This window comes from Nannobrachium achirus (assembly GCF_963921795.1).
Source record: "Nannobrachium achirus genome assembly, contig: SCAFFOLD_131, whole genome shotgun sequence".
Taxonomy (NCBI): Eukaryota; Metazoa; Chordata; class Actinopteri; order Myctophiformes; family Myctophidae; genus Nannobrachium; species Nannobrachium achirus.
In genome coordinates, this window is record NW_027665004.1 from 179,378 (window position 1) to 193,072 (window position 13,695).

At 42.0% G+C, this 13,695-nt stretch overlaps 1 protein-coding gene across 1 annotated transcript; it reads right to left on the reverse strand.

The window, feature by feature from the left end:
- Window positions 1–532: 532 nt before the first annotated feature.
- On the reverse strand, window positions 533–2,971 carry LOC308280669 (tubulin beta-1 chain-like; the record flags this gene model as incomplete). The annotated part of the gene is made up of 2 exons (XM_080754994.1): window positions 533–587; window positions 2,007–2,971. 2 exons carry the CDS (start codon window positions 2,969–2,971, stop codon window positions 533–535), a joined length of 1,020 nt encoding a protein of 339 aa, XP_080611120.1.
- Between the last annotated feature and the right edge of the window lie 10,724 nt (window positions 2,972–13,695).

The window sequence follows — 13,695 nt, forward strand, 5'->3', positions numbered from 1 at the left end:
GGCATCCGTCATGATACGCTCCAGAAAGATGTTGAAGAGAATGGGAGAGAGAAAAAAAAAGTGTATGTATATATATATATATATATATATATATATATATATATATATATATATATATATATGACTTGCAGTTCATCTGAGAGTTACTAGCACATGACATACTGCATTATGTAAAGTGCCATTTAAAGTGTCCTTTAAAAACTTACCAGCACAGAAAGTGCTGTTGTGCATTTCCAGTGCTTCATTTGTAAATTATTAAATGCCAATGTTCAGTCAGTGTTGTGTGATGGAGGTTGCTGGCTCCCCTGGAATCGATCGCCATCCCTTTTGTTTTGTCCACATTTTAGAGAGAGATTGTGTGAACTGCACCATGATGTCAATAGTGTCACCTCCTTCCTGTAAGCAGACTCCTAATCCTCGCTAATGAGTCCCACCGCTGTTGTGTCTTCAGTGAACTTGATGATGTGATTATTGCCAAATTTGGCAGGGCAGTCGTGGGTCCACAGACTGAACAACAGGGCGCTCAGGGATGCTATGCTGTGTGCTCACTGAGGTGTTTGACTGTCGACCCCGACTCTCTGCTGCCTCTGAGACATGAGGTTAAGAACAACGGGAAGCAGGTGCCATAGCCTTTTTTTTCTGATGATCTGTCTATGCGTGTGTTTGTGTATTATTTGTTGTGATTTGTGTGTCCTGATGGCTGCTTGGTGCAAAAAGAATTTCCGCAAGGACAAATAAAGCATCTATCGATCGATCGATCTTGATGGATCGTCCACATTCAGCAGCCTCAGCTTTTCACCCAACTTTTGTGGAGCATACTGTAGTTAAAAACTAGACCAGGTCAACCTGGTTGTGCCAGACCCCGGTTCTGCCAACCCTCTGGGCCTATAAATTTAATGGTACATTTATAGGCTGTCTGTCCCTTTATAGGCTGTCTGTCCCTCCCTCATGTCATCATCATTTGTGACATCATTGTGACCAAATATGGAGAAAAGAGGGAGGGACAGACCGACAGACAAAGCCTTTTGCTTTGTCTGTCGGTCTGTCCCTCCCTCATGTCATTGTGATGACATGAAGGCTTTGTCTGTCGGTCTATCCCTCCCTCATGTCATCATCATGTCATCATCATGACCATCTATGGAGAAAAACAGGACAGACAAAGCCTTATGTAGGCCGACCCTCTGGGTCTGGCAATGACTGTTCTTAAAAAAAGGTATTTAAATAAAAGTTCTTATATTTGTATTTTCTTATGAGATTGAAAAATAAAAAATCTATTTAAAGATTTTAAATAAAGAAATGTAAATAAATAAAATAAATAATAAAATAAATATTAAAATGAAAATCTGTAAATAAATAAAATAAAAAATAAATACAAAACCTACTTTCTTTTTTATGAGTTCATAATAAATAAATTGTAAGTGTAGCTTATCTAATCATTGGGTGTTAATATTATAGATTGTCACACGTCATGTTCATGTTCTTGGATATGTAAGACCGTGGTACTGAAATGTTCTGTATTGTTATATGTGGTTTTCTTGACCAAATTACTAAATATATAGGTCTGACATGCTCCTTGAAATATATAGTCAATTATATCTGGTTCCGTCTCAGTACAATCTATTATGCAATCAGTAGTACAACCTAATAGAATTTGAGCTGTGTCCTCAAAGCAAGTGACCCATAAACATGTGTCAGATTGCTTTATTAAAACTGAAAGTAAAAGTTTGTTTCTAAATTCATAATACTCCTTATTACATTCAGTACAAAAATAATTACCATTAACTAATGGAGAAATGTTCATATTATATTTGTGAGAAGGACAACATTTATAAATGTACGTGTCTTGTTTAATCATTATCACCTCTGCAATACAAGAATAGATCTCTATATTCTGTGTTGTTGGTCCGTTTTTCATTTGTGCTAATGACTTTACATTTGCTTTTGCTACCGAAAGAGGTGACCATTTCTGTCTTAAAACTTCACTGGAAGGATGGTCCGAGTCTGACATCAAGTCGTTCATGTTACTCTCGGCCTCCGTGAACTCCATCTCGTCCATGCCCTCACCCGTGTACCAGTGCAGGTAGGCCTTGAGGTGGAACATGGCGGTGAACTGCTCCGAGATGTGCTTGAACAGCTCCTGGATGGACGTGCTGTTGCCGATGAAGGTGGAGGCCATCTTGAGGCTGCGCGGCGGGATGTCGCACACGGACATCTTGCTGTTGTTGGGGATCCACTTGATGAAGTAGCTGGCGTTCTTGTTCTGCACCTCGCGCATGGACATGGACGCCACGGTGAGGTAGCGGCCGTGGCGCGGGTCGCACACCGCGACCCGCGTGTCGAACATCTGCACGGTGAGCTGCACGTACTGCTGGCTCCCGTGGCTGGTGAGCGGCGCGAAGCCCAGCAGGAAGAAGTGCAGGCGGGGGAAGGGGATCATGTTGACGGCCAGCTTGCGCAGGTCGGCGTTGAGCTGGCCAGGGAAGCGCAGGCAGGTGGTGACGCCGCTCATGTTGGCCGACACTAGGTGGTTGAGGTCGCCGTAGGTGGGTGTGGTGAGCTTGAGCGTGCGGAAACAGATGTCGTAGAGCGCGTCGTTGTCCATGCAGAAGGTCTCGTCCGTGTTCTCCACCAGCTGGTGCATGGACAGCGTGGCGTTGTAGGGCTCCACCACGTCGGACACCTTGGGCGAGGGCGCCACGCTGAAGGTGTTCATGATGTGGTCGGGGTACTCCTCGCGGATCTTGCTGATCAGCAGCGTGCCCAGGCCCGAGCCGGTGCCGCCGCCCAGCGACTGGGTGAGCTGGAAGCCCTGGACGCAGTCGCAGTTCTCCGCCTCCTTCCTCACCATGTCCATGACCGAGTCCAGCAGCTCCACCCCCTCAGTGTAGTGGCCCTTGGCCCAGTTGTTGCCGGCACCCGTCTGGCCGAAGACAAAGTTGTCCGGTCTGAAGATCGGGCCTTTTGTAGGCATGTCATCATCATGTCATCATCATGACCATCTATGGAGAAAAACAGGACGGCCAGACAAAGCCTTATGTAGGCCGACCCTCTGGGTCTGGCGGTCAACCTGGTTGTGCCAGACCCCGGTTCTGCCAACCCCCTGTCTGTCATCATCATTTATGACATCATGCCTTTTGTAGGCATGTCATCATCATGTCATCATCATATATACCCTTTATATAGAAAACCCGGACCGACATTTGCTTATGTAGGCCTACCCATTTCATGGGTCTGGCAACAACTAATGAAATTAGTGGAAAGTCAGTAAAGTATAAATAACTTAATTGTAATGTACTGAAGTAAATGTACTTAATTACTTTACACCACTGATGTGCTGCAAAACAAGCTGTGCAAAAAATGACATCACTAATAGGTGTGTAAGGGCCACAGGTCTTACTGTAAGTCATTCAGGCCGGCTGGGTTTGACTTTGGGCACACGCTCTTGAGGCAAGTGGGCACAACTGTCTGCAGGCTGAGAGGGGCTGTGCCTGTGAATAGATGCACACTCACACCTTCACCACAAGCTCAGGAAGGCTGACGGCGAAGGCCCCAGCACCTGCTCACTGGGGGATGGTTTGGGGATCTGTGCCTCGTTGGTGGTGTTAAGTTAGCCTCACAACGTGCGTAAAAGTCATTGAGTCTGTCCGATAATGAAGGGTCTTTGTGGTCAACCATTATTGTCTGAAACCCCTGCCCATGTAGTGGTTGTTTTGCCCATACAAGCCTCTTTGTTTCGCTTACTCCTGATCAGGTTTTGTCTATAGCCTACAGTATATGCTGCCGTGTCCCCAGATTTAAACTCCCCAAACAGACCTCTCTGGTCAGCCAATGTTTGGTGATTGTCTCTCTTATTGATGGTCTTAATAACAGTTAGATACAATTATTAATGTCACCAATAACAGACTCTGTGTATTCCTGCAAGTTGGTGATGTCTTTATGTTTGCTGCCTCCTTGAAAATGTCCCACTGTGTCTTTTCAGGGAGCGTGTCGATATTGCGAATTTGCGACATAACATTTGTTCGACATTCCATTACTTCAACGCTGGTCAATGCTAACCGGGGTGGAATGCTAACCTGCATTTCATTATGACCCCTTTGAGGGCTGCTGTGCTTAGTTTCACCTTTTCACCTAGGTTCCCCCAGAATAATCAATTCAAGGGGAAGAAGTGGTGGCTAATTGGCCCATGCTTTTTGCAGCAGCATGTGTGACCAGCTGCTGAATTGCCTGGACCGCAGGAAAAACTCATTAGAAATGAGGCCACTGCAGTGTGGTTGTTCATGTTCCACCTGTCACAGCTCACCTAACCTTCAGAAAGAGTTTTGACATGTGGGTTAATTAAATAAGACTCCTGAGACCAGAAGGTTTTTCATGCCAAGGACCCCTTAGCTGAGAGAGAGATGAAGCAGGGACCCGCATAACATATTGTATAAAATTGTGTTGCAGATTAAACTTTTTCATAGGTGGCTTTATAGACTTGTTTGACTGTATTATCATCAGTGCTGTGTAAAGTAATGTTTTTTTTACACATTATATTTTCTATTAATATGGTGGATTCTAACCACTTAAAGACCCTCAATAGCAACCTTGACCTTTGGCTCTGCTTTTCCCCTCTACAGCAAACCTCATCGACGAAAACACAAGCTCACAACACGTTGCAGCACAACCCAATGTGAGCTTGTAGATCGGCTATTTTCTGTGAATGTTCCACCAGAATAGGGATGCTAAGGTTCAAGTGGTTAAGTCAAGTTCAAGTGATTCCTATATAAACTAGTAAGACGCCTCAGGGCGACAAGCAACCTACAGTGATGTGCACCAGGGATTGTTCCCCTGGCATCACAGGGATCTCCGTATCTCAATATATGGGCATAAAAGGGATTTGTTCCCCCTGGCATCACAGGGATCTCTCTAATAGGGCATCATTAACCCATTTAGTGCTCCAGACATGAACGGGTTAAAATGTCTGGCGTTCGCTTGCTCCGTCCGCGGCCAGTCTCTTATTTTGAAGGCCGGAAGTAGATTGCGCAAACAATTCCTACTCGACGACATTTACTTGACGACCCGGAAATGATGTCGTCCCATGTGGTAGCAGTAATGGCGGATCGATGCCTTTCAGCTTGTACTATTTTAGCGAGAATCCAATGCCATCCTTGGCATCAAAAGTGTTTTATGGAGAAAATGGACATCAAAGATGAGAATGACTGTTGGCTTCCATGTTAAGGGATCACTATTGTGTGCACGTGGATGCGCGATGATGATGAATCGGCGAGTCCATCCGTGCCAGCACTTTCCAACGGACGGTACGTAGCCCTTGCCAGCTTTACTGTATATACAGTAAATAGCCCGCGACATCGCGGGATCGGCACTCTAGATACCTTTTAATATTTCACGAGTATTCGCGGGATCGGCTACAAATGAGTTAATATTACCCAGGGGGCAAACCAGCCTTTTTTTAGGAAACCTGCATTTGCCCCGACATAAAAAGTTGTCCACCAGAAATATTATCTATGACCCAGTAGGATCACAACCTATATGGACAACCCGGTCAATTTGTACAACAAAGTCCAATATGGCCGCCTCAATATTAGCCCCTATTAGTTTTAATGGGGGGTGAATAGGGCAAAATTTTAAACTGAGGGATATTTCCACGAAACTTCACAGGTTGATCAAAGGTATACATATGAACATTTTTTGTATTGCAAGTTTCCATGAAATCCAATATGGCCACCACAATATGGCCGCCATAATGTAAGGACCCAGAAAATAGGTTTTGCCTCTAACTTCTGAACCAGATGAGCTAGAAACGCAAACTTGGTGTCTATTTCATGGTGTCTGACCATGGGAGACTCAATGGAATAGCTAATTTTATTATTGGGTGTGTCTGGACCTTTATTGTGCATATTTGCAAGATGGTGGATTCCCAAAATAGAGCTTTAACATAATTTCTACCATGATTGTTGACTGCTTTTGCAAATACAAGCAATATGAATCCATTTGCTAAGATTTATGGCACAGAAGGGACTTATACCTGTATTATTCTTGAGTTTGCATGTTGTCAAAATGGCTGTAAACGAGATATTATATTTCCTGTCCGATTCTACTGTATGTAGTTGTAGCAATGACTTCAGATAAAATCAGAGACCAAAACAATGTATCTTAGAAATTATTTTTTTATTTTAAAAAAATAAAAAAAGAGAGAGATTATCTCAATGAAATGAATGCAACTGCCTTTTTGGGTCTTTCACACATAGACATGCACATGCTTTCCAACAACTTCAGCTTCAGGGAAATTATAATGAACACATGATTAAAACAGGCTGCATTATAATGCAAATAATTGCTAGTCACTATCACTGTCATGTGTACCTATCCTGCTGCATCTTGTCTCCAGTCCTTGGCAACGACACCCCAAGTAGCATGCAATTCCCTTCTTCGCACATGAACAGTTTTTCTGGCAGCCTTTGATACAGCTACATGATATTGCCTTGTCCATTGATATAGGCCAGGCTGGCTCTGTAGATGGACAGGGGACTGCCTTCCCATGGCGGCAGCATGATATAGGCATCTATATCATGCTGCCACCCACCTCCTAGACCTTCCAGAGCTGTGGGTGAGAACAGAGCAGGATGCATATCTTCCTATCCATCACATGGTCTCAGCCCTTGGACTCGCACAGTGTCGTGCCCTGCCCTTTATTCACAGCCTGAGTGGCAGAGATACCACCAGCTATCCCTTTTTCACTGGAGAGAAGGCATGGTTCAAGACCAGCATGGGTCTAGATCTCCCTGCACTTCAGGAGTTTGGTGAAAATTCCTCTTATTCCCTCTCAGAGGATGTCAAGAATCAGGCTAGAGACCTCACAATAGCTGTATATGCATCAAAAGCTGACCATTCGGAGGACTTTGACCTGGCAAAGCTGAGAGTGTACAAGTTCCTAAATAACCGATCAACCCTGTTGAAGCTGCTGCTACAGAAAATGCCTTTGGCCTGTACCTGAAAAGAGCTGCTCTTGCAGCTATAATAGATAAAACTGCACACATCGCGAAGCCAGACATCCCTTGCTTCACTGAATATGGATGGTCTCTCAGTGATGGGAAGGCAGTCCCCTGTACATCTACAGAGCCAGCCTGGCCTATATCAATGGACAAGGCAATATCATGTAGCTGTATCAAAGGCTGCCAGAAAAACTGTTCATGTGCCATCCATCCATCTTCAACCGCTTATCCGGAATCGGGTCGCGGGGGTAACAGTTCCAACTGAGACTTCCAGATTTCCTTATCCTGCGCAACTTCCTCCACTCCCTCTGGGAGTATACCGAGGCGTTCCCAGGCCAGTCTGGAGATATAATCCTTCCATCTGGTCTTAGGTCTGCCACGGGGTCTCCTCCCAGTGGGACGTGCATTGAGGACCTTCCTAGGAAGGCGCTCGGGGGGCATCCGTACTAGATGCCCGAACCACCTAAGCTGACTCCTTTCCAAGTGAAGGAGCAGCGGTTCTACTCCAAGTCTCTCTCGGGTGATTGAACTTCATGTGCGAAGAAGGGAATTGCATGCTACTTGGGGTGTTGTTGCCAAGGACCGGAGACAAGATGCAGCAGGATAAGTATGGAGGTTTTTTTGTATCAATATTACTCAACCAAATAAATTAAAATCGAGAGAGAAAAAATAAAAACAGAGCAAAAAACTTTTATCCAAGCAAAATAAAAACTACAGAGAGATTAAAAAAAAACAGAGCAAAAGAAATGTAACCACAAGCAAAAAAAAATAAAATCCAAGCAAAGAAATTCAAACAGCAATCAAAAAATATATAATTGCAAGCAAAATAATAATAATAATACTAATAAAGAAAAAAGAAATCGAGAAAAAAACTTTTAAACTCAATATTTGCAAGCAAAATAATAATAATAATAATAATAAAGAAAAAAACTTGAGAAAAAAACTTTTAAAACTAAGCAAACATATTTAAAAAGAAAAAATCAAGCAAAACTTTTGTGTGCTAAAACAAATTATTTGAATGTGTTTTTCCAGTTTGTGAAATAAAGTTATTTTTTGTGATTTTTTTTTTTTTTCCTTTTTTTTCCTAAGTTTTTGGTCTCGATTTTTTTTTCTTTGTTTGCGATTTTTTTTCTGCAAGTTCAAGGTCAGGAGGCGTGTCCCAGAGCCTTCTACATGTAAGGCGCCTCTCCATTGGTCACTCGGGGTCTGACGTGCCGTTTCCATCCATCTTTCCCAGTGGGATCCATAATCAGGCGGCACTGCCGTGTACACTACTCTCTTCTCAAGCAGTCCACCTGGTTGCTACTAGGCTAAGCGACGTACAGTGTTGGAGGAGGACTTGTGTGCGTCGGAAAAGTAGCCATGATTTTCCAGGTACAGTATGCGAGTATTCCTACCGTAGGAGACGGGGCCAGCGTACAGTATATATGTTTTTAATAAATATGTTTGCGCGCCGCCGCCTCCTTCTGTTGTTTACATGGTTAGCGTTAGCTTGTAGCTAAGTAGCATAGCTAACGCTCTGGTGGCATCGCTCGTTATTCCTTAAAACGTAATACATAAAACTTGGTACATGTGTACAGTTTTAGGCCATGGACATTTAGGGGGACTGCCCATAAGTGCGAGATCTCATACTCTCTCATTACTCCGAGTCTCCGACCCTAGGCATTGTTTGATTGATTGAAGACATTATTAGAAGTTTGCATACAAAAAGGTAGATGACGATTTTAAAGTCTAGTCTGGTCCGCTCTCATACTGTACACAGCGTAGACACAGTTATACATGTGATGCAACATACATAACATGGTTATGACGCACACGCTTTATTAAAGGCAAGCGCCACAATGGCCAGACATGTTGCATGCATTACCAAGGGTTCAAGCCAGGTCCGGACCCCCTTGGCTCAGAGATGAACCCCAAGTAGTATTATACTGTTCGGTTGCAAATTAAACTATTCATAGATGACGTGTTTGTCTGCACTGTCATCACTGATTTTAATTGCATTTTATATTTCTTTAGTTAAACATTATAGTGTTGGACCTGTACTTGTCTGCTCTTTTCCCCTAAACACCAAATCACTTTGCCAAAAATAGCAGATCTACAAGCCTGTAACACATAGTGAGCTTGTAGATCCACTAGTATTGGAAAAGAGATTTGGTGTTGACTCATTAACTGAACATACTGTATTTGTCTTGTAATTAATTATGCTTCAATACGCTCCATGAATGTCCATGAATTAAATACTGAGGGCTTTCAACGTAAAAAAAGACTGTAAAGGGTTTTATTTGAGATGTTCCTTTTAGGCAGGGTGTTTAACTTTAACTGTACTTGTACTGTACTACATTTCAAATGTATTGACTATATTTATACTGTTCTCCATTTTTGTCTAATAAAATAAATCAATAAAAAACACTTTACTGTTAAATTACAATGTGTCTACAGGCTGCTGCGTAAAGGCAACTATGCCCATGCCCATACATGCTGAGATCCTGGAGTTGACTGGAAACGCTGCCTGTGACAACAAGAAGACCTGTATCATCCCCTGTCACCTCCATGCAGCTGCCTGTTGCAGCTCCTGGGTGGATTGACCATCGCTGCCCATGACAGAGAAAGCCGCCAAGAAATACATCTGCTTCATACTTCATACAAACCCCACAAAGGCTCTTTTAAGAGCCACCTACCCTCTCAATTTCAAAGGTTGATTCTATTCCCATCTATACAATATACTGTACATACATTTTATACAAGCTGACTTTTCTTAAGCATGTCCCTGCGGCATGTCTATGCAGCCTGTCGTGTTCATACCAATTATATACTTCAAAAGATGTAGGCTATTGTTAGATTGCATGGCTTAGTGCTCAGTTTATTGTCCCTATTGATCATTTGACACTGACCACATGTAATGGTTGTGAATTCTATTCAGAGCAGTTTTCTCTGCAATACATGCTATGTTATTAAGTGTACTGTATCCAATACATTATTTGAAAGCATACAGCTTCTTCATTGACTGACTCTGTAACAAGTCAAACCTATTACTAAGAAACTGAATGTATCTTGAAAAGTGTTTTAGTTATGGCTGAATGCAGGTCTGAGGATAATCACAAATGAAAAGTGGGAAATGTGTTCTATACTTTGTTTTATTGGTCCAGGTCAATTGTCAGCATTGGGCTATCTTAATATATATTATAGAGTAGTAGGCCTGGAATTTCTCATTTTAGAGGCAAGGTCACTTGGCCTTTGGTGTTTTTTTGTTTGTTTGTTTTTAGGGCACAAAGGCCAATGCCAGGACAAGAAGGCCCGTTGTTTGAAATAATTTGTTGAATTTAAGGGTTAGGAATGATAACCTACTGTAATCTGCAGTGAAATAGATAAATGGTGGTATTTACAATCTGATCCATGTGTTAAGATGTCAGAATCTCAACAAAAGACACTACATGACAAGGAGACACTGGTGTCTACTGTACTTGACAAGAAAGAGTAAGTGCTATAGTCAGCTGGGGCATTAAGGCCACTGTGGCCTCAGGTCTTGCCATTGGTTTGAGGGGCACAATGCCCTGTACAGTAGGATGGCGTGTGACCATACCTCTATTACCAAAATAGATTCCACTGTGTTAAGAGTTGAGCATGATAAGCATAATTAGCCACTTCATGGCAAATACACTTTGAACAGAACCAAGTGTGGTATGCGTTGGGTATACTTTTTGTGGTTTTAAGACATTCAATGCCTTTATAACAATTGAACTGCTGACCGTTGCTGGCTTTGGAACAATTTTCAGAATAAGATCACTTTATATGTAGGGTATGCTACATTATAATGCATGATTATCTCAAAATACATGCATATCTATAACTCCTATGACCATCTAGCAGGTATTTTAAAACCTTAAATTAAGTTTTAATGACAGTGGCATGTTTTGAATATTTTAATATTAGGAGGTAGAAGTGACAAATGATCTTCCAGCTAAGGTGACCTCTATGACCATGTTTTTGTGTGTATAAGGCTGAGGAAGTATTTCATTGTATTTTGACTTTGTATAAATAAGTCTTAGCCCACAGACCCCCATTTGAAAAAATATGCCAGTGACCCCCGTAAGAGAAGATTTGTCTGTGATTTCCAACCATTTTAATTTCAATGACCCCCATTTTACATGCATTAGGCTAAGGACCCCTATCCCCCAAGACCCAGATTTATATTGTAAAAGCAGTACACTCTCTGAGTTACAGACCCATAAGGATCCATTTGGTTCCTAACTATCATTTAGCTGGGGACCTGCTGGAACTCCCACAAGGACACCTGGGTATCCCCAGAAGCCACTTTGAGAACTAATGCTTCAGGGGAATCCTTTTGCATGTTGGTGCCAGGGGCCTGCAGAAGCAATAATATCGCTTATATCTAACCTTTATATTTACCTTCAATTATAATACTTCAATACATTATATTTGGTACAGTAGGTTGCAAGAGCCTAGTTGTCTCCAATATGCCTCATAGCTATTGTTTTGGAACAGCTTATCTTGTTATATGGTTCAGCCAGTCCATGGAAGCAGCATAAAAGCATAAAAAGTTAAACATAAATATCAATATAAAAACAGAACCCCAAAGTGACAATTATGAGTAATAGCAAAAATAGTAGATTACAACTGGAGAATAAACATGTGGTGTCAACAAGAATATTATTATTCATCAGGGAAAGCTGACAACAAGGACAGAGGCATTTATTTCTAGGTACAGGATTTATTTCTTGGTGGATTTCTTGTCTTCTTGGAGAGAAGAACAGCCTGGATGTTGGGCAGCACACCACCCTGAGCGATGGTCACTCCACCCAGCTGCTTGAGATCCTTGTCGTTGCAACAGGCAGCTGGAGGTGACGGGGGATGATACGGGTCTTCTTGTTGTCACAGGCAGCGTTTCCAGCCAACTCCAGGATCTCAGCATGTATCTCCATCTCCTGCAGGCACGTCTTCTGCATCTTAGAAAGGATGAGAAGGAAGAGAGTTCAGAATCATCTTCTAAAAGAACAAGTTTCAAACCTTAAAATAAAAACAATTTGGTTAATGCCAATAAATACTACAATGTATCTGCTCGACAAGACCAATTGTACCAATAGTACAAATACAAATTACTGTGCCAGACAACCCAGAACGGTTACAGATCACTATCTGGCACACACCGTATAGTTTCACGTGAGCCCTACTGTTCCAAATTTTGCACAGCACGCACACGCGTATGCATACACAGTACAGTAGGCAGCAATAATTTGTCATTAATTTTCTCACGTATATGCCTAACCCTATTAGTGTAGGAGTATACTCCATTGTGGCATGCTTCTTGTATTTTAATAGAGATAGATAGTAGATAGAATCATTTGTTTTTCTTTGTGGGGAATTCTGATGAAAAAAAAGGCTGCTTGGGTTCTTGTTGTTGCTACATTGGGATTAGGATTCATACGTTTCAGGAATCAACAGATATCTGTTTATCACAGAGTTTCTATTTGCAAAATATGAATATGTAAAGCCACATGCAAAGGAGAACATATATTTATGTGCTGTGGACAACGACTCTGTGTCTGTCTGACAATACGCTTCAGGTTTCGCTTTAATCGCGGTAAATCATGGCTGTGTGAATGTGGCCCTACTGTCTAGTGTTGACTAAATGTAAGAACATCAGGACATTGACATCATTGTTTACACATAATATATGTATATGTGCATTTTAACACACTGTACATTGAAACGTTCTACTAACAGACTGACAACATGGTTGATAAAAATAAAGGAATGTGTTTTTAATGTACCTGTGCAAGGAGCTGTTGCCCACTGGGCCCTGGTACACCTTCAGCAGCACTTGGTCTGGTCCCCGGTTCCCCAACACAAGGTCCTTGAGCAGCAGGTGGACTCTTGCATGAAAACCACCTCATTTTCATCCTCCTCCTCATCCTGAGTGAACAGTAAATGTTAAGTGTAGATTTGTTAATGTCGGTTAAGAACTGGTTAAGAAATGCACTATGCTGTAAGGTTGTGCATCATTAGACGTGGTGCCACCTATAAGATGCTACCTCTGTGACATTAGTATTTGCTATGCATATATTAACATCATTAATGTAACTTGTTTTTGATACGAATTTAAAGGTTTTTAGAAGGCATTGTTATAATCGACCACAGGTCTAAATGGGTTAATTCAGTTACATGCTTTTAAAGGCAGAAATGGCAGGAGGAAAATGTACCCGGTCCATGGAGAAATCGGATACACCGGAACTGTCCTCAGAACTCTCGGCAGGAGGAAAACAGTGCTTATACATAGTTCCTCTTCAAGATGAGTTGGAAACTCATAGTGCATTTAAATGTATTCTCCATCTGATGAACTTTGTTGGAATATGTATAGTGATGACTTAAAAGCACACCTGCTGCCTTGTATAAAAGCCATCTTTCTTGAAGTATGTTTATTTGGGGAAAGGTGCTCCTTAATAAACTTGATAACTGATGAGGGAAAGGAAATAAGATGCTTGTAATTAGACAGTACAATAGTACAATATTTTTACTACACAATATTCTTGATAGATTTGAAAATTCAGACATCACACCTCTGCATGACTTAAGTCGTGGGTTATGGACACTGTACTGTCCTCTTTCCTAGGCCGGCCCGAAGTAGCTCCAGCTCGTCGAGGTGAGTTGGAGTAGTGTCTTGTTTGCTGGCCATTAAATCAAAGGG